The following is a 17,209-nucleotide window of genomic DNA, read 5'->3' as shown; positions in this document are numbered from 1 at the left end:
TGATTTCGCAAATGCTTCAACGTTTACATACAAATTTGTCCGGATTGTTTTTAACACTAGGTTTACGGGGCACTAAAAGTGAATATTTTGCATCACCTCATAAAAATAAGAAGAACGTGCTACCCCAAATTTTAGCAATATTTTTAAAGTAATAATACATACCCAAAGAAATAAATTTGCTAAATAATTTCTCATCTATGCATCCTTACGATCTGAATATTTTTAAATTAAAAATATTAAAACCCGTCATTCTGACGTGTTAAATGAACAGCAAATTTTCAAGGACAAGATCAGGAATTCGTTTCTAAATCGAATAATGCCATCGATAGAAAACTGAGGATCGATTTTTAAATGGAGGTTCCATAGTGTCCACGTATTTTGGAGCATCTTGTATGTCGCACCATTTCGTTTCGCTCGCGTGCTCGTCGAATCGAGACACGGGAAAAGTTTGATCAGGCCGTTAAGGGCGTATTTAATATTTCCCGTGTAGGGGAAAGTAGGCGAAAAAAAAAGTTCGGGAACAAGGACCATAGTCGAATGGCGGCCGGTGTGTATCCGTTTCCCGGAGCAGGCTGGAACGAGAAGACTTTTTAAGCACACTTCCGTTTCGCAGTTGCGAACTTTCGGAAGGCGAAATAACTTTATCAAGGAGATAAGGGGCCGACGTGATACAAGGGGGCGTCGGCGTTTCTTTAACAAGTGCGAAACAAATGCATTAAGAAGTAGGTTATTCCCGTAGGGAAATCACGGCCGATAGGAAAATAGCGTATCGTTATGCCGCATAAATAATTCCAGTGCGATACCGTCTGCCGTGAGAAGCGGGCAAGCTGTTTCCTCGTGGAACCATTGATCGCCGTTGAAAACCTCCTCCACAAATTCTACAAAGAGACAAATTCAATTACTCGGTAAGACAGTTCTTCAGCTACTTTGCGAGCCCAGAAATCGTGTTACAAATAAGTTCGATTCATGGTACAGGTGTTATGCAACAAGTCGAAAAGACGGAATAACATTTTATCGTTTGGCGCTTCGTTTTCGAGAAAATCGAGTTTGAAGATCGACCCCGAGTCTAACACTCGGAGTACGTAGAATCGGCACGCCATGCTCAGACAAACGAGAAAATGTTAATCCTCTTTCTCGACTTGTTCCTGCGTGCGGAATCGCCACAAGTGTAATTGTAATTAATGGACTGCGGATTTTTATGAGAAAAAGGAGCAGATCGAATGTGAAGAAGGAAAAACACTGGAAGAACTAAAAATTATCGTTGTCACTTTCAATTCACTGAAATTATTTAGAAGAGAAACTGGTATTCATCTAGCTCCTACATCTTGCAGTTAATGCAGACAATTTTTATTTCGCATAAATGTCCCCAGTCTAATAATTAACGAGAAGCAGCTCGCAGTCGGAGATCATAAAATCGATCGAATACAACCCTTTGCACTCGGCGCTATTTTGATTCTAAAACTAAATTTTTCTTCCGTCTTGGAATATTTTCATTTTATTCATACGAAACTGATCCAATTTCCACATATAATATTTAAATGTTTAGCGATCTATTAAATACAAATTTTGTAATGTAACAAATATTTTGTAATATTTTTTGCAATTGCTTTGAAATAATGCCACAATAATTTCTAGTGGTGCTTCAGAGTCACCACTCGAGTGGAAAGGGTTAATGAACGAAGACGTGGAACTTATTTACGACTGAATATATTGGAAAGCCGTGTCTAGCAGGAGCCTGGAACGGATCTGGCATTGTTCGTCTTATTATTTGGAGGAACGGTAATGAACGTCACGGTACAGCCTCGAATGGCACTCGATGCGTACGAATTTCGTTTCTACCTGTCCGGGAGCATTAGCCGTGCGACGACAAATTGCTCGTTACCAGCTACTCGACTCGGCGACCCACGTCGTCGAGAGGAACGATCCTTATGCACGGAGCTGGCCAATGTTTAATGCAATCGATAATCGAGGATAGCATTCGAAATATTTGATCGTCGACCGGCGACGAACGCGATCACGTTTCTCGATGTGTACAACAACGGCGTTCATTAAAATAACCAATTAAATCAGCGATCGAGATTACAAATTGAATCATTATAAAAACGGATTAATTCCTTATCGCCGCAAGCTGTTGAACAAATCAAATTGAAGATTAGTCGGCAGATTAACGACGACTGGCTTTGCTTATAAACAACGAGTTCTTTAAATAACTAAAGACCGTTCGATTATTAAAAAAGGGAACGTTTCTGATAGCTGCCGATGTTGTTGTAATTTATCATTCCGTAACGAGGATCCGGATCGTGAAATTGGGAAGGCCAATTTGCATCTTAGATATCGAGCAATATCGCGATTCCTCGGCAATTTGTCGTTCCACGTAATATCTGCAATCTAAAGTGTAATCGTATTCCCAGAGGTCATCCCGTGATTACGATAACTCGGTCGAAGCGCGTGAATGTCTGTGTGTGTGTGCAGCGAAGAACTCTCTTGGATTCTTCGTTCGAATAATTGGGATTGCTCGATTTTAGGAAAAAGTATCGTGCAGAGTCGTGTTCTGTTTCACTTGATTGCAATGAAACAGCGATTCGAAGGGGTCTCTATACCGTTCCGCGTTTCGGTCCGTCAATTCCGCTTATTTTGCTCACTCTGTTCCGCAATTGCGGAACGTGGTTCATCTTTCTCGACTCGCATTATTCCTACCCTCCGGATTATTCAATCGAATTAATTGTCAATTTTTCCATTGACATGTTTTGCCCTTTTGCCACGTTTCGGGGAATTTTTCAATTCTTGACAATTCGTGTCCCGTTCCTGCGAGAACATGAACTCTGTCAAATAGTTCTTTTCTGAAATGCCCAGAGAAATGCTTCCATTTTCACAAGAGACTGAGCATGGAAAAATCTCGCGGCAACATTGCCGGACGAGGAAAGTATCGACGTTGGCACAATCAAAGTTACATAAGCCCCACCTTAGTCCATCACGAAAAATCGAATCGGTTCTATTTTTATTAGGCCGTGCAAGGAACACCTGTCTCTCTGCCCTGCGCAACAGCGAAACATTAACACTATGAGTGCCAGGTCTAGCAAAAACGGAAGACGGAATTATTAAACCATTTACGCATGAATGCATCGGGCGTAGAAGATTTAATTACGATCTGCCCAAGGGCTAGAAGGATGACACAGAGTATTCTCAGAGTCGTTGGTTAAGGGAGCCGGCAGGCATTTGGCCTTGACTGTCACGCTATGTTACGCTCTGCCTTTTTTTCTAGACATTTTACGTCTTGAATAAGTAGGTAATCAATTAAAAATGCATACCACCGAGTTCGTACATGTCTTTGCTACGTCTGTATAGAGCCCTTTTTTCGATACGAACACTAAATCTCGCGAAATTAAGAGAATCTCTCAGCGGCAGCCATCTTGTGACGCCATACTTGCTTCAGAATTCGAATTTTCAGCCGAATATTACAAATTACTCCACGATGAGGTAGAAATTCGCAATTTGGGCTCTATACAGACGTAGATTGGACTTTTAAGAAACACAATTGACCACTTCTAAACTGCTCATTGCAATATTGAAGCGGCAGTTTGTCGAGATTTTGACCCTTGCATACGTATATGGATTTCAAACCATGCCGACCCCCTTAACTTCTCGATTTTTATTTCGTCCAATAAATTACTTTGATTGTGTAGAATTTTTGAGACTGGTGGCACTGTACGTGTCAAGCTGTTAAAAGATTGTTAAAAATCTACTTCGATGTTTAACGCGCAGCCAGCATGCAAATAGACAGCGCAGACACGTGGCGAAAAGAGAGAGAGCGAAGTGTCAGTGGCTCAAGCTGTCGGCCGGTGTTTGCGCGCGACAAGATAAAGACAACGAACTCGTTGGCAAATTAGGGTGAAACTGGCGCCGATGAGACAGACGGATTCCGAGTGTGAACGATATATTGCCGGCAAACAACGGCGAATCGTTTCAGCGTGGTTCGATGCCGACCAATCACTACCTAATCCACGTTAGACTACCACTTGACAATTAAACTCGCCTTTATCTCGAGTGGATCTCGTGACATTCCGTCGTTCTCACCTAGGAGCGTGCTATAATCGTTACTTAATTTCGAAAATTTCGATCTTCCGTTATCTTGGTCCAAATCTCGAACACGTCGGTGGGGGTTAATCTTTCACTCGTTCGAGATAACGAGTTTGATTAATTGTATTTATTCGGAAACGCAGCGTGACCGATCTCCCCGGGCAACGTGGACAATAAATCTTTGTTGTTTTTGTCGGAGATATCACGAGGGTTTGCGACCGAATCCAGTCACGTAGAATTAAAAATATCGGGCTATTGATAATTTGATACTTTCTTCTTTTACGTTGTGGTGATCCTCGATCGGTTTTAACCCTCCTCCTTCGAATGGGCTCCCTTCGATTGTGAGCAATGGCGTAACTAATGGGCATAAATATGGCATTAATAAAAACAATTGCAACACAATCGACGTAAATACAATGTGTAAGAATTTGATGATTTTATTCAATTTGCGACAAGGTCCGAGTATTTTCGTTACCATTTGTTGCTAATAGCGTGATTTGGGCCGCTTCGAAAGGCGATTGCGAGCAAGAGTGGTCAATTGACTCGTCCTTGAAGAGTTAAAGATGGCTTCGGATTTTATGACCGATATCGGTGCATTCCTGCACTGTTTATTGATCGGTATGGTTTGCTCTTGTTGCAGTTCACGGCGTGTCGAGTTACGACGTGACCGGCGCCCAGAAACGTCTGGAGAGCAACGAGATGATTCAGAAAAATAAGAACGGCGAGCGTTCAGACGAGTCGACGACCGACGATCAGTCGGAGGACGACAAGACCGTTTATGTCATCGAGTTCGAATCGGAGTCCAACGAAAAGGAGGAGACCCTGCAGAGCAAAGGAAAAGACGGACCTGCTGGTAAGATCGTTTTCCATCCAATTGTAATGCTCATCACCTCGAAGAATCACCCCGCGAAACTGATTTGGTCGAGAGCCGAAATCTACGGAGTCAAAGTTTATCACTGGATTTTATGCGTTTATCACAGAAATGGGTAGATCGCTTACAAAACCGTGAAGACATTTAAACAATTTATTCGTATTGTTTTCGATACAATTATTAAGGAAAGGAACTGGTGTCTACGCAGCTCCTGGAATTTTTATTTCGCATAAAAATCCAAAGTCTATCAATCACAGTGATTACTTCTTGGACGCTAGAACTACGGGACTGAATTTTTTAATTTAATGCAGATCCTACAAACTCCTAATGATATTCAATTTACACGGCCGTGGTAGAACGCTAAATTTGTTTAGGATAAACGAGGAATCGTGCCATCTAAACAAGACCGACGTGGCAGTCAACGTGTTAACACTTTGACTCCCACGTCAATCACATATGGGTGACACATCTTTTTTCATGCAGATTTAAACGTCAATTCATATGGTAATAGATCGAGCAAATCAAACTATCGTTGGGATCTATGAAACGCAAAAAGATCGAAATAGCAATGGCTATACTAGAACTTGACCGGTTAACTAGTTTTGGTTAAAACAACTCGTGCGATCGTTGTTTATTTGGTTTCAGAATTTATTTTTTTAAAACATAGAGGACATCGTATCATACGCTCCATCTATACTCCATTCCTGGAACTAACTGTGGCAACAATAATTACCGTCGTTGAATAAATTCGTAGAAAATATGTTTTGAGAAATAATTAACTGAAGGCACTAGAATTTAAATGTCCCTCGTGAAATTAATGTTGTTAAAAGTATAATAAAAAATTATTGTTTAATATTCAAACCGAGAAGGATCATCTCGTCCGCCGGTATTACAAATCCCTGTACGGTCGTCTAGATCAATTACGATCAATTATGGGAAGCATACCAGCTAACATTGAAATGCAATTTAATGCACGAGCCATTCAACTTCAGAATGTGTATTATTGCAATCTGTTTCGCATAAGAGGGAAACGTACGCTCAACGATCATTCTGTTGAGCATACTTCCTAACGCAATTACCGGGACAGATGATCCTCCAATACTTCCCCAATCGTATTAAACATTGCGCAAACATCAGCATATTATACATACCGAGCGATTCGAAAACAGTGGCTCGGAAAAACAAATCGATAAAGTTGAATTTAACAGTGTGTCGCGTCCATCGGTTCACGAATTATTATAGCGGAGAGTCCCTAGCACCGAGCCAACTGGTTATTGCTCGTTATTTATAGTTTCGGAGCGGTTGGATAACTCTCGTTGAGCTCATTAACAGGATTCGTTGTTCGATCGCACATCGGCGAGGCTTAATTTACACAAGAGTGCACGTACGGCTGGCTCGCGATTGAGCTAAATCAATTCCGGGATTGATTCGGCGCGAATCGCCGGGAAATTTATGGCCAAGAGCTAATGAAACACGTCATCTGGCCGAGTCAACCTCTTGCGAGCACGGGCAACAATTTGTATTTATTGTTCCGAGGCAGCCTCTCCGCCCGGGAGGTCAAGAGTTCAAAACCATCGCCGTGTGTGTCAGACGAAAACAAAATTCCTCTGGGGCGTCATCCGAAAAAATGAATCTCTAACAACGTAACAGAGCCTGAAGCTGCGGAAGCAACATCGAACAACTTTTTATCGCCACTTGTCTTTTTTACCGAATAAGAGAAGAAGAAGAGGCGACAGAAAGTTGCTCGATGGTGCTCCAGTGTGGACATAACTCAACAACCTAACCACCTAACATCTTAACAACAGCTTCACCCCACGTTTATATTTAATCATACACGAAACACTCAATTTTCTAAGAAACTTGGAACCCTCTCGCTACCAGAATTATTCAGAAAATGGCGGCGGCATTTTTAAGACAAATTACCGTCCACGTGGCTCCTGTTGTTCGAAAATTCACGCGGACAATTTTTATTTTGCACAAAAATCCGCAGTCTAATGATTACAGAGTTGATTAACACTTTGACTGCCAAACTAGAAACCTCAAAAATTCAAAGTGAGTTATTTAATGAAATAAAAATTGAAAAAAATTAAATTTATCATATTGAGCAGTCCTTCAACTTTCTTGAATTTTACTTTCTTGAATATATCAACGTAAAAATTCGTTTTAAAACCTGGACGAGTAATTCCGTCAGCCATATATGGGTGACATGGCAGTCAACGTGTTAACAAAATTGTTTAAAATGCGTTTTATACCCAACTCGGGCACGAACTTCTGCAGTCATGCAATAACACTGTCCAACACCAAAATTGTTTTGCAATACCTGTTGGGTGATTCTTATACACTTTGTCATTCTAAAACCAAATCCGAAAGCAGAATTGCTCTATCACGCAACGTTTTCGAAAAATGCATGATTTTGATAGAAACTGACGTGTTACGCAAAAACTAAACACGCGAGAAAGTTCAAGTTTGAGTCAAGAGATAGAGGGGACTCTCCTCTACATATCCATATAGCTAATTATATTTTTATGTACTTCCTAATAGTTGTGAATGGTTGTCAAAGTTTGAAAATGTGCCGACGCGGATACTTTGCACGCTCTATTTTTGTATTTATGTGAAAAATCCTTTATCTAGCAGGAATTTACTATACAGGAATGCATTCTACAGACATTTCTGGTAAAGACACCATTCACGAAAAGTATTTGATTCCCTTAGTATACGAGAATATTAAGAAAATATTCATTGACAGCTTGTGTGCGAAACGTTCGCGCCAGACGGCCATTGCCAGGGCCGTCGCTATGCGTAGTCGACGTTGGTACCACTCAAGTGTGTCTTTCTTTTTATCTTTTTGGGTGGCAATCATTACAAAAAGTTATAAAAATACGAGTTACATTCACATTTCATTGTGGAAATGCTTGATACAGAAAATTGACTATAATTGACTATACGAATATGTAGATGAGAGTCCCCTCTATCTCTTGACTCAAATTTCAACTTTCTCGCGTGTTTAGTTTTTCCATAACAATCGTGCATTTTTACAGAAACCAATATTTTTCGAAAACGTTGCGTGATAGAGCAATTCTGCTATCGGATTTCGTTTTAGAATGACAAAGTGTATAAGAATCGCCCAACAGGTATTGCAAAACTCGAAAAAAGTTTTATTATTTTGTTGGACAGTGTAATAGGAAAAGATCCAGAGCTGCGACTATCGAAGAGTAGTGTCGCGGCGGTAGCGAGAGGGTTCCAAAGACAAAATCTCGAGGAGTTTATTAACGCGAGCTTATCCTTCATAGGCCGGTTTCTGTTTGTTTCAGTGGACGGTGACGACCAGAATCCTCTGGACCCTTGGTCGATCGTGTGGTACATCGGCTCGTTCGGCGGCCTGGTTGCGTTCTTCCTGATAGTGAGCTGCTCGGAGTGGTGTTGCCGTCGCGGAGGTCGTCCTCTGACAGTGCCGTACGCCCAGCGAGCCGAGGTGATGAACGGCAGCCAGGTGGTGACCGAGACACCTCCACCCCCTTATCACCTGTTCGCGCCACCGCCGTACGACTCGGTGAATTACGGGGAGATCGTGGACAAGGTGTCCGGGGAGAAGCTGGACATCTACGTGATCTCGGTGCCGATCCACAGGCCGGTGGTCCAGGTACCCGCCTAGGATCCACCTCGAGGACGTCCTAGCCACGGCGAGGACCTTGACGAATCGCTGCCACGAACGCGACACAGACAGTGTCGATGCACCTGTTGACAGTCGTTCACTGAGCCGCGCGTGAACGAGTTGTTTCGAATGATAACGAGGAGAGCTGACTACCTTTCGAGGAGATCCCCTGAGAACGGGGGCGGCTCGGAGTACAGAGCACCCTTTCTTTTGACAATCGTCTCTCTCCCTTCCGCCACGAAACACAGTCATGAGAAGATGATTAGTCGAGAGGAAGGATCATGACGTTCGCGGCACCAGGGAGCAACACGAGACGAGCACCGAACGTGTTTTCGAGAAACACATTCGCGGGAGGCGTCGGGTTCAGAACCCGCCGACCCGCCGATTTTTTTAGCGGACTTAACGAGAGAATGATCGGGGTTCTTGATAGATCGATCGAGCAGCGTTGTTTCAGCGAAAGGACCACAACCACTCGTAGAAAGACAGTGATAGAAGAGACTACGCAGCGGGATCCGTGTTTAGGGGTAGCAAACGATTTTCCCAGAACGATGGAGGGAGTAGGAGCGAATAGTCTAGACTCGCGTTAGAGCGACTTTTTTTTAGAACGACTTAGCATTTCGGAGAAGACCCGGAACTATGAGACCGGTCTGATGAGTGATCACTGGACTGCGGGTTTTGTGCATTTATGGTGGGAAAACCCAGTAGGAGAAATTTAAGATTGTAGAAAGATTAGACGAATTAGAGAATTATAGAATTGTTGGAAAGACAAGGAAATTCCTATTTAGCTCCCACAGCCTACGACTGCGATGGAGACAATTCTTGTTTCGCATAAAGATCCGTAATTTAGTGACCACCGCTAGGACATTATCCTGAAACGGATTGAACTCGAGATTCAAAGGTTTCGGGAAACCGTAGAGACAGTAAGACGTTTCTCGTTCTCCAACGGAACGAACAATGTAGAAACCTAATCGGCGTAGAATGTTTGTCCCGAAGTGTGTCTGAAATGTATTCTACTAGAGACGTTAACGCTTTGTCTATCGACGACCGAATTCAATCAGCTCCTGAAGGCAGCCGGTTACGTCTAGAAGAAGGTTCGAACTTTTCTTCGGAGTACTCGGTTGAACAGAGAGAGAGAGAGAGTACTTTTCCAAATTTATCGCAGCAACCTAGGCACGTAGCTGAACTATCCTCTAGCTGAACGATCGCACGGTTGCTGTCCCATAAATCTGCAAAAGGTATTGAATAATCGGTGACGCGTCGAGCAAACACGAGATTACAGGTCGTTGCGAGGAAAATCGTTTTTATCTAGACCGTGCCGCACCGAGCCGAACGCAATCCGGTCGTAAAGACGTTCGACAAATAGGAAGAGCTTTTAGCGGGCTTAGCAGCCGCGGAGAAGATTCAGTGTATCATCCTCGACTCCCCACGTTGTCGTGCATCAACGTTGGAGCATCGTCGAGGGGCCAGCTACGATCTACAGGAGCCATGGGATTTCTTTTGAACGAGTTATACTCGTCCTATCACTGCCCTGCCAACACACGTGAATTACGAACATTTTTCGCCATACGTACCACATACCCATACATTCTTCTCTAGCCACTAGTTTCACAGAAGCGAGCAAGCAACGCAAAAACGTTCAAACCTCGAACAGAGATCTAGCTTCGAGGATCTAGACCGAATTCCTACCAGTTGCGCTGGTCGCATGAGCAATTTGTTCTTATCTTTGACCCTAGCACGACTGATCACGCGACGACTGGGTCGCTCGTGACCCGTACCAGATACCGTGCCCATTGGAATTTATAGTTTCGTAGGAGTACGCGTTGAATGCTGCGGCGATCACAGGTGATCAATCAAAATAGATAAATCAACTGGATCGTAGTGCAAGGTGTAACAATCTTTATCCACCGGAAGCCTGTTAATGGGATTTTCACTAATTGTGCTGTACCAAAGGGAATCTTTAAAAATCGTATTTTATAAAATAGTCCTACTAGAAAAGCTATTAAAACATCCGTGGACCATAGATTTTCAAAAATTAGAATCTCGTGTGAAACGCGCAACATTCAACGCGTTAAATACCGTACCCATGCGAGTTTAGCCCTTGCACGGCTTTAACAATAGGTTTACGGAGCACTAAAAGCGACTATTTTGCATTACTTCATAAAAATAACAAGAACGTTCTACCCACATTTTTAGCAATATTTTTAAAATAATATATACCCAAAGAAATAAATTTGCTAAATAATTTCTTATGTATGCATCGTTAGAATCTTAATAATATTAAATTAAAAACATTAGAACCCGTCATTTTGACGGGTCCCGTAAATCTAGTGTTAAAAGCTGAGTGAATCATAATGGACATCGTATCTGTATTTGTTATTTTTCGAATAGGAGAGATTCGAATAATTTCGAAAATTGCTGAATTTTATTCCGTTGACGCTGGTGGTTAGTCAACGTGATCACTATGCTCGGTAGGGTCTTCAGAGACCCAGCCAATGTAATGCAAGGGCTGAAACCGTCGCAACGATGAATTATTCCTATTTCGTAATTCGCTTAATTCGAGCGGGCATGTGTAAGTTAAAATTTAATTGTCGATATTGCCGGCCGCGGTTAACCTCAATCACGATCGCTTCGAGTCCGGCAATTGCGAGCAACTATATATAGAGCAAACAAAAAGAAATTCAGCTGTAAGAGGTCGTGAAGACAACACTGGATCGCCAACGCGTCCCCTCCGAACGAAAATTGATCATTTGTGGACCATGGATCTTTATGCGAATCCATAGAATCTAGAAAATAAGTTATAGAAATATTATCGTTCGTCAACCGGAAAATTTCTTATGGCAAAAAGAAAATAAAGCAATGATACTACCGATTTGCGTTCAAATGTCGTGCCACAAACGCATAAAGATCCACAGTCTTAAATAGTTTTCCAGGAAATGTTGTGTTTTATGCTCTCGTTAAAATGTGTATTTCATTTCCGACCACTTAAAACACGCTGGTACGTGGTGTTGTTTTTCTATGAAATGTTAGGCGTTCTTGCATTCCGAGCACATAATCGAATCGTGAGAGCCGTGCGCGGCTCGTTTATTTGATGTGCGACATCGCGATTGTGTGTTGGACTAATTAAACAAACGAGCGGCGAGATCATTTAAACACGCGTCGCTCTGCGAGTGGGAAAATAACCTGTGCGGAGTGACACAAAATCGAACGATCGAATCGATCGATTCTTTATTGGAAATCGACGAACGTGTCGAGGCGATTCATTTTCGTGCGTAAATTCCGCGAAAAACAGTGTTTGAAAATTCAAAGATCGCGCGGATGCGCACGCGCGTGCGCACCCGAGCGCGAGTCCCCACTGAATCCGACGCGGGATTTTTAAACGAGATTATTTTCGGAAACGAAACTACGGACGAAAAAAGTCGACTTCACCTTGTTTTTGAATGCTTTTTCGAATAAAGAATAGTCACGGATCGCATCGCGAATTTTGAGGCATTCGCGAAAAGAAACGATGCTTTATTGTTAAACCCGAAATACTTCGCTGTTCGATTTTATTTATGTAGAACGTTGCGTAAATTATAGATATTTAATTGAACGAAATATTTGAAATATTTTGCAAAAAAACAAAAAGAAAGATATTCGGCAAATTCGGCGGAAAAAAAGTGTGTGAGAAATGCTCGAGACAAGTTTGTGTATTGCGTGATCGCGAACGAAGTAGAATCTGCGAATCTAGTTTATTTATATTACTGCATTGATCTCCACCACTTAGATTTAACAAATGATTAGTGTTCAAGTGTGAAGAAAGAGAGAGCGAGATAAATAGATTCGTGTGCGTGTGAGAATAAATTGTGCGTTGAATGATAGAAAGATTTACCGTAAGATTAAGTACAACGTCAATTATTCTTATTATAATTGTTATCGTCATTATTTGTCACTAGTGAAGTTATTGTCATCGAATTGTGATCGTGACACGTCACGATGGATTCGCTCTCATTAAGACTTGCGGAGTCGCAGCGTCATCGCTATTTATTTTTTATACTTTTATACATACCGTTTATACGTGTTCGAATCGTCTCTACGTTACCAATAAAATTTCTTTTCTCACAAATTTGTTATATCGTCTCTCTCCATTATAAATATTGTAACCTGTTTCTTTAGACAAGATAAATACTCCCGTTGTCATAATAGCTGTCCAGCCCAGACCTATGTTGCAAATTTAATGCAGTACGAGTGGCGTGGACAGCTATTATGACAATCAAGGTATCCCGAGTATCCCTCAGGTACTATCTCTCGAAAAACATGTTTACCCAAAGTAATTTGAGCTAGGATATTGTTCAAACTTACCTTAATTCTTCGAAACACTTGAATAATAATTTACTGACAACTACACTTCGCAACAAGCAGAACTTTTAACTTTGAAACCATGATCAGGGTCACCAATAGATTAGAAAAAATTGTGTCGAGCGATCATATGTTCGAACAGTCCTGACAACTTGACGGTCACAGTTAGGTCTGACAATATTTGCAACCGGTCGCATTTGTAATTCTTTTTGGTTTTATTGTTTCTTTAAAAAATCGCGTGTTATCAGATTCAGAATAATATTGAAAAATGGTATCGCTCGGACTGCTCGTGAATCAGCGTTCGTCGTATACAACGAATATTAATCATAAACAATAACCTTGTAACTTCCCAAATATAACCTAATCATGGACTATTTAGGTGAGATAATAGCTCTCGGAATTGACAGTGTCATCATCAGTATCTGTCTGAAACAGTTTTTCTCTTGCAAAAAGGCAATCCTTGCAGTCAAGGTAAGTAAGATTTCTTGTTATTGCACTTGCTTCTCGTGGAGTTCCGTGCAAATTGAATATATAGTTTGCGAAATCCAACCTCATCGCACGATAAGCATAGCATTCATTACACGAAATGCTAGCAATATATATATATAGCATCGTGTGTAATGTTTAAAAATACCTCAATACATTCAGTTTCTCCACAGGATGCAGAGATTCACGAGGTTGGTCCACAGTTGGACGGCCTCATCGACAAACAACCTGATAACAAAATAGGCTATATAGCAATTAGGGGAATCGTTGCACCTTTAGGAAAACCATTAACTAGTATCAACGATACAAAGATTACTGGTGTTGTACAAAAGCTCAAAATTAAAGAACATGTTGTAGCCAGAACTACCGCTGGTTTCTGGTACGTTACATTTCTTTTAAATACAGCACAAAAAGCACATATTCCTTGAAAGTTATGAATTATTCATTTCTTTTTTTATTACCTTCAGGTCAGATCAAGAGCACACGGTTCACAAAGTATATAATACTGTACCATTTGCTTTGAAGCACGGCACTAAAACTGTAGAAGTATTAGAACCATTGTCTGCTGATATTTTAGACCTGGATGTAGTATCAAATACTTTCAAGCCTACTGTGCCGTCGTTTGCAGACCACTTATGGGGTTTCTTCACAGGTTGTAAATATATGATACATAATTTACTGCTCTCTGCGATATTTCAAAAACATTACAATTTCATGGTAATTTTAGGTATACGTCAACGTGGTTTGCAGTCTACCGAAGAACTGCTTCGCGAAGGTACACTAATCACAGGTATAGGTGAATTGTCGAAGAGTAAATCGAATGCTCTTTCGTTGCAACCTCCAACTAATGGAATGCCATTTTATTTAACGAGCATGTCGATTACTTCGTTGCTTAAAAAGTTGGACGATCGAAAGAGAACGTATAGGTACGCTCGATTGCTTCCGCCCACTATCTTGTAGCGCAACCAATTGCGAGGCGATAACATTATCGATCACGTTCTGTTTCAGATTTTTAAGTTTCATGTTTGGCGCAATCGGTTTATTGATCGGCGGAATAGTACTTCGGCGTTATTGGAAAGACAGAACGGAGCAAAGATTAGCAGAAGAATTGAGGCAGTCTCTTTCCGCATCTCGGAGAGAAAGAAGGCAAAGAGTGAGAGACACTGATCTCAGGGAGGATCAGTTGTGCGTTGTTTGCCGCACAAATCCGCTTGAAATTATTCTTCTTCCATGTGGACACGTCTGCTTATGCGAGGACTGTTCCGATGACATTACTAATGGTTGTCCCGTCTGTAGAGCTCCGATCATGCAGAAAGCTGCTGCCTACATAATTTAAAATGAATGTACGAATAAAATTGTTAAAGTTTACTCCGAAAGTCTTTAAGTGGTACAGAGTGGTAATAAAAATTAATCTAGCGCTTGTAATAGCTTCACGTAATTACAAGATTGTTGTAAAGAGAAATCTGAAAATATAAGATATATTTTGTTTTATTATACACGCGAGTACATCATATACGAAAATGTCAAAACTCTAAAGCCCTTTGTTTCTCTTTTTCAGTGTCGTTCTCGGTATTATTCGCGGTTTCGTTAAATGAATCCAACACGCGTTTAATTTTATTGGTCTTTCCAATGCCAAGTTTCGGTAATCCTCTATTTAAACCTTCCAGCATGATGCAAGCTTTGCATATGTCTTGACTTGAAACAAATCCGCAACGAGAGCAGCTCCTTCGTTCTGGCATTTTAACAGTACCTTTTACTTCTAACGTTTCCCCTGTTGCAGAATACATTGGTTAACGTGTTAGGCATCAATGATAATTTCACTATAAATATTACATCAGAATTTCATTTACCAGAATGTATAATATCCAAAATGGACGAGGGCCTAATCTTCTCTAAATCCTTCAGGAATGTTCTCGCATGACCCCTGTACGCATTCGGCGCAAATATACATTCAGTTGAGAAGTATACTAAACGTTTGAAATACGCGTACATTACGATCTCCTTCTCGTAGGCGTACTTGAGCGGTTTGCATCGTTTTATGCAATCTGCTCCTGCCTGTATTGCAAAACATAATCTTGTTATTATATGAGGTAGAGCATTTAAAACAAGTCACCTATATACAAATTGCATAAACACTTCCAAATAAACTCTTACAGTAATGACTGAAGTGCATCTTTGTAGCCTCGCAATGTCCCCACGTAAAATATTCATGATAACTGTCTCTGCTATGTCATCTGCATTATGACCTGTCGCAATGCAGTCTACTCCCAACAGGGCAGCACCTCTATCTAACGCTTGTCTTCGAAAAACACCGCAAAAGGTGCAATTATTCTTTTTTCCTATCTGAAGTGAAATGAGCATTAGTTAAGTACAGTTGACCTAATATAAAAAGAAATATATATTCATACTTCTGCTACAATTTCATCCATAGTCCAGCCATACAACTCTTTGTAAGACAATATTTTTAATGGTAACCCATAATCATTTTTATTTTGTTCAACTGTTTTTAAACTATCATCCCTGTATCCTAAAAATAAGATGTTTGTCGTAAAGAGAACTTGTTAAGTTTTGCAACATTGTAATATCGCTGCATGATATACCGGTAATTCCTTCATCAATGGACAAAAGAAACAGTTCGATTCCGTAATTGTATCTCTCGTTCAAAGTTTTTAACACATATGCTAGAACAGTTGAATCTTTTCCTCCCGATGCTCCGATAGCAACTTTGTCACCCGGTTTAAATAATTCTCCTACTGTGATAGTATGATGAATTTCAGACTCGAAGGCGATGAAAAAACATTCTCTGCATAACGCGTGTCCAGTTTTAGGCCTCTGTAATTGAATGCATTACTTCCTTGAACTCATAATTGATCGTGAAAGTATGACTTTAAAAAAGAAAGACTGACTTACTTTGAGAGTAGCGTCTTTCCCACAATTTCTTGAACACGAAATCGGCATTTTGGTAGAAAAATTCTAACACCACTGTGTCTCCTATATTACGTTTATATTGTTTAAATATTTCACGATTTAACCACGTGATTAAATTGTCACACAGGTTATGAATGTCGGTAATAAAAATAGTCTGCTTTAAGGAAAATATAGTTGAACCAAATGCATTTTTTATTTCACGATAGATATTGGATTTACACAAAAAAAACTGTGAAATATTTGTAATCACTTTGATATATTCACAGCTCACGTACAATACATTTTTCGCAAAATTAATCTTCCGGCTTCTCCGGGGGTGGGCCACAAGGTTGCAACATCTTTTCCATAAGATTAAATCGTACACGCGCTTTTGCTTCGTTCTCGGCAATTGCGAAGAAATTTAATAAATCATAGTGTCCCATGTATGAACTACAAGAATCACGGTGTTGATTCACAAGCCATTCGAACTTTGTTGTGTCAGCGTGGCCTGTGCCAATGTATTTCGACTGCAAATGCTCTAATTGACTGTGAATATTATAACGTTCCCCCATGCTTCAGTTTTCTTCGCTGACAAACACAAAAGCACTATAAATATACGATGTTTCAAGTATGCTCAAAGTTTAGTCTTCTCTCTCGTTTTCGAAGTCGATTGCGGATTAAAAAATTATATGTTCCGACTCGAATTTGTACTCAGAGTGCGTCTAAATGGATCAAGTTCATAACGCAGTGTTTTCATGAAAGAATGCTATTCGCTCTGCACCGAATAAAATCAATTGTATTGTACACGTTTGTAAAATGTATAAAAATATAATAGTCCTCCAAATGAAATGAAAAATCAATGAAACACATTGAGTACACAT

The 17,209-nt window shown here is 40.7% G+C and overlaps 4 protein-coding genes and 1 long non-coding RNA gene across 9 annotated transcripts in view; 2 read left to right on the top strand and 3 right to left on the bottom strand.

Annotated features, from left to right (window-relative positions):
• The window catches only part of LOC143359887 (uncharacterized), a 33,780-nt gene extending 22,835 nt beyond the window's left edge, over positions 1-10,945 (top strand). For 2 of the 5 annotated variants that reach the window (XM_076798222.1, XM_076798223.1), the window contains exons 2-3: positions 4,718-4,930; positions 8,239-10,945. In XM_076798222.1, coding sequence (XP_076654337.1) covers positions 4,777-4,930; positions 8,239-8,600 — 516 coding nt within the window. In that variant the 5' untranslated portion in view covers positions 4,718-4,776 and the 3' untranslated portion in view covers positions 8,601-10,945. Of the gene's footprint in view, positions 1-497; positions 906-4,717; positions 4,931-8,238 lie in introns of those variants that run through there. The other 3 variants (XM_076798221.1, XM_076798219.1, XM_076798220.1) reach the window with 3 other exon arrangements.
• The window catches only part of LOC143359890 (uncharacterized), a 40,887-nt gene extending 27,887 nt beyond the window's left edge, over positions 1-13,000 (bottom strand). The window contains exons 1-2 of the long non-coding RNA XR_013083179.1: positions 12,939-13,000; positions 804-878 (exon numbers count right to left, since the gene is read on the bottom strand). This is a non-coding gene — a long non-coding RNA (uncharacterized LOC143359890). The remainder of the gene's footprint in view (positions 1-803; positions 879-12,938) is intronic.
• An 81-nt stretch (positions 13,001-13,081) lies between these two features.
• Mul1 (mitochondrial E3 ubiquitin protein ligase 1) lies at positions 13,082-14,917 on the top strand. The gene is made up of 5 exons (XM_076797880.1): positions 13,082-13,406; positions 13,595-13,800; positions 13,889-14,073; positions 14,149-14,347; positions 14,430-14,917. Exons 1-5 carry the CDS (start codon positions 13,302-13,304, stop codon positions 14,755-14,757), a joined length of 1,023 nt encoding a protein of 340 aa, XP_076653995.1. The 5' UTR covers positions 13,082-13,301; the 3' UTR covers positions 14,758-14,917.
• Ctu1 (Cytosolic thiouridylase subunit 1) lies at positions 14,897-16,466 on the bottom strand. Its single transcript, XM_076797879.1, has 6 exons — positions 16,332-16,466; positions 16,022-16,253; positions 15,830-15,948; positions 15,576-15,764; positions 15,272-15,476; positions 14,897-15,192 (listed from the first exon to the last, which is right to left on the bottom strand). The coding sequence occupies exons 1-6, from the start codon at positions 16,377-16,379 to the stop codon at positions 14,945-14,947; spliced, it is 1,041 nt and encodes a 346-aa protein (XP_076653994.1). The 5' UTR covers positions 16,380-16,466; the 3' UTR covers positions 14,897-14,944.
• On the bottom strand, positions 16,374-17,051 carry Sf3b5 (splicing factor 3B subunit 5). The gene is made up of 2 exons (XM_076797881.1): positions 16,625-17,051; positions 16,374-16,503 (listed from the first exon to the last, which is right to left on the bottom strand). Exon 1 carries the CDS (start codon positions 16,898-16,900, stop codon positions 16,643-16,645), a length of 258 nt encoding a protein of 85 aa, XP_076653996.1. The 5' UTR covers positions 16,901-17,051; the 3' UTR covers positions 16,374-16,503; positions 16,625-16,642.
• Between the last annotated feature and the right edge of the window lie 158 nt (positions 17,052-17,209).

The sequence above is a fragment of the Halictus rubicundus genome, chromosome 12 (assembly GCF_050948215.1).
Source record: "Halictus rubicundus isolate RS-2024b chromosome 12, iyHalRubi1_principal, whole genome shotgun sequence".
In the NCBI taxonomy this organism is placed as follows: Eukaryota; Metazoa; Arthropoda; class Insecta; order Hymenoptera; family Halictidae; genus Halictus; species Halictus rubicundus.
The sequence above is the reverse complement of the archived record's forward strand: the minus strand, read 5'-3'. Positions and strand labels throughout refer to the sequence as shown.

What these genes read in the sequence shown, in the direction of transcription:
- Mul1 (XM_076797880.1), top strand. Translation starts at nt 13,302, where the DNA reads ATGGACTATTTAGGTGAGATAATAGCTCTCGGAATTGACAGTGTCATC. An exon ending in AGGCAATCCTTGCAGTCAAG is followed by an intron (nt 13,407 to 13,594) that starts GTAAGTAAGATT and finishes GTTTCTCCACAG; the next exon opens with GATGCAGAGATTCACGAGGT. An exon ending in GATCGAAAGAGAACGTATAG is followed by an intron (nt 14,348 to 14,429) that starts GTACGCTCGATT and finishes GTTCTGTTTCAG; the next exon opens with ATTTTTAAGTTTCATGTTTG.
- Ctu1 (XM_076797879.1), bottom strand. Translation starts at nt 16,379, where the DNA reads ATGCCGATTTCGTGTTCAAGAAATTGTGGGAAAGACGCTACTCTCAAA. An exon ending in GGAAAGACGCTACTCTCAAA is followed by an intron (nt 16,254 to 16,331) that starts GTAAGTCAGTCT and finishes ATTCAATTACAG; the next exon opens with AGGCCTAAAACTGGACACGC. An exon ending in CATTGATGAAGGAATTACCG is followed by an intron (nt 15,949 to 16,021) that starts GTATATCATGCA and finishes TCTTATTTTTAG; the next exon opens with GATACAGGGATGATAGTTTA.
- Sf3b5 (XM_076797881.1), bottom strand. Translation starts at nt 16,900, where the DNA reads ATGGGGGAACGTTATAATATTCACAGTCAATTAGAGCATTTGCAGTCG.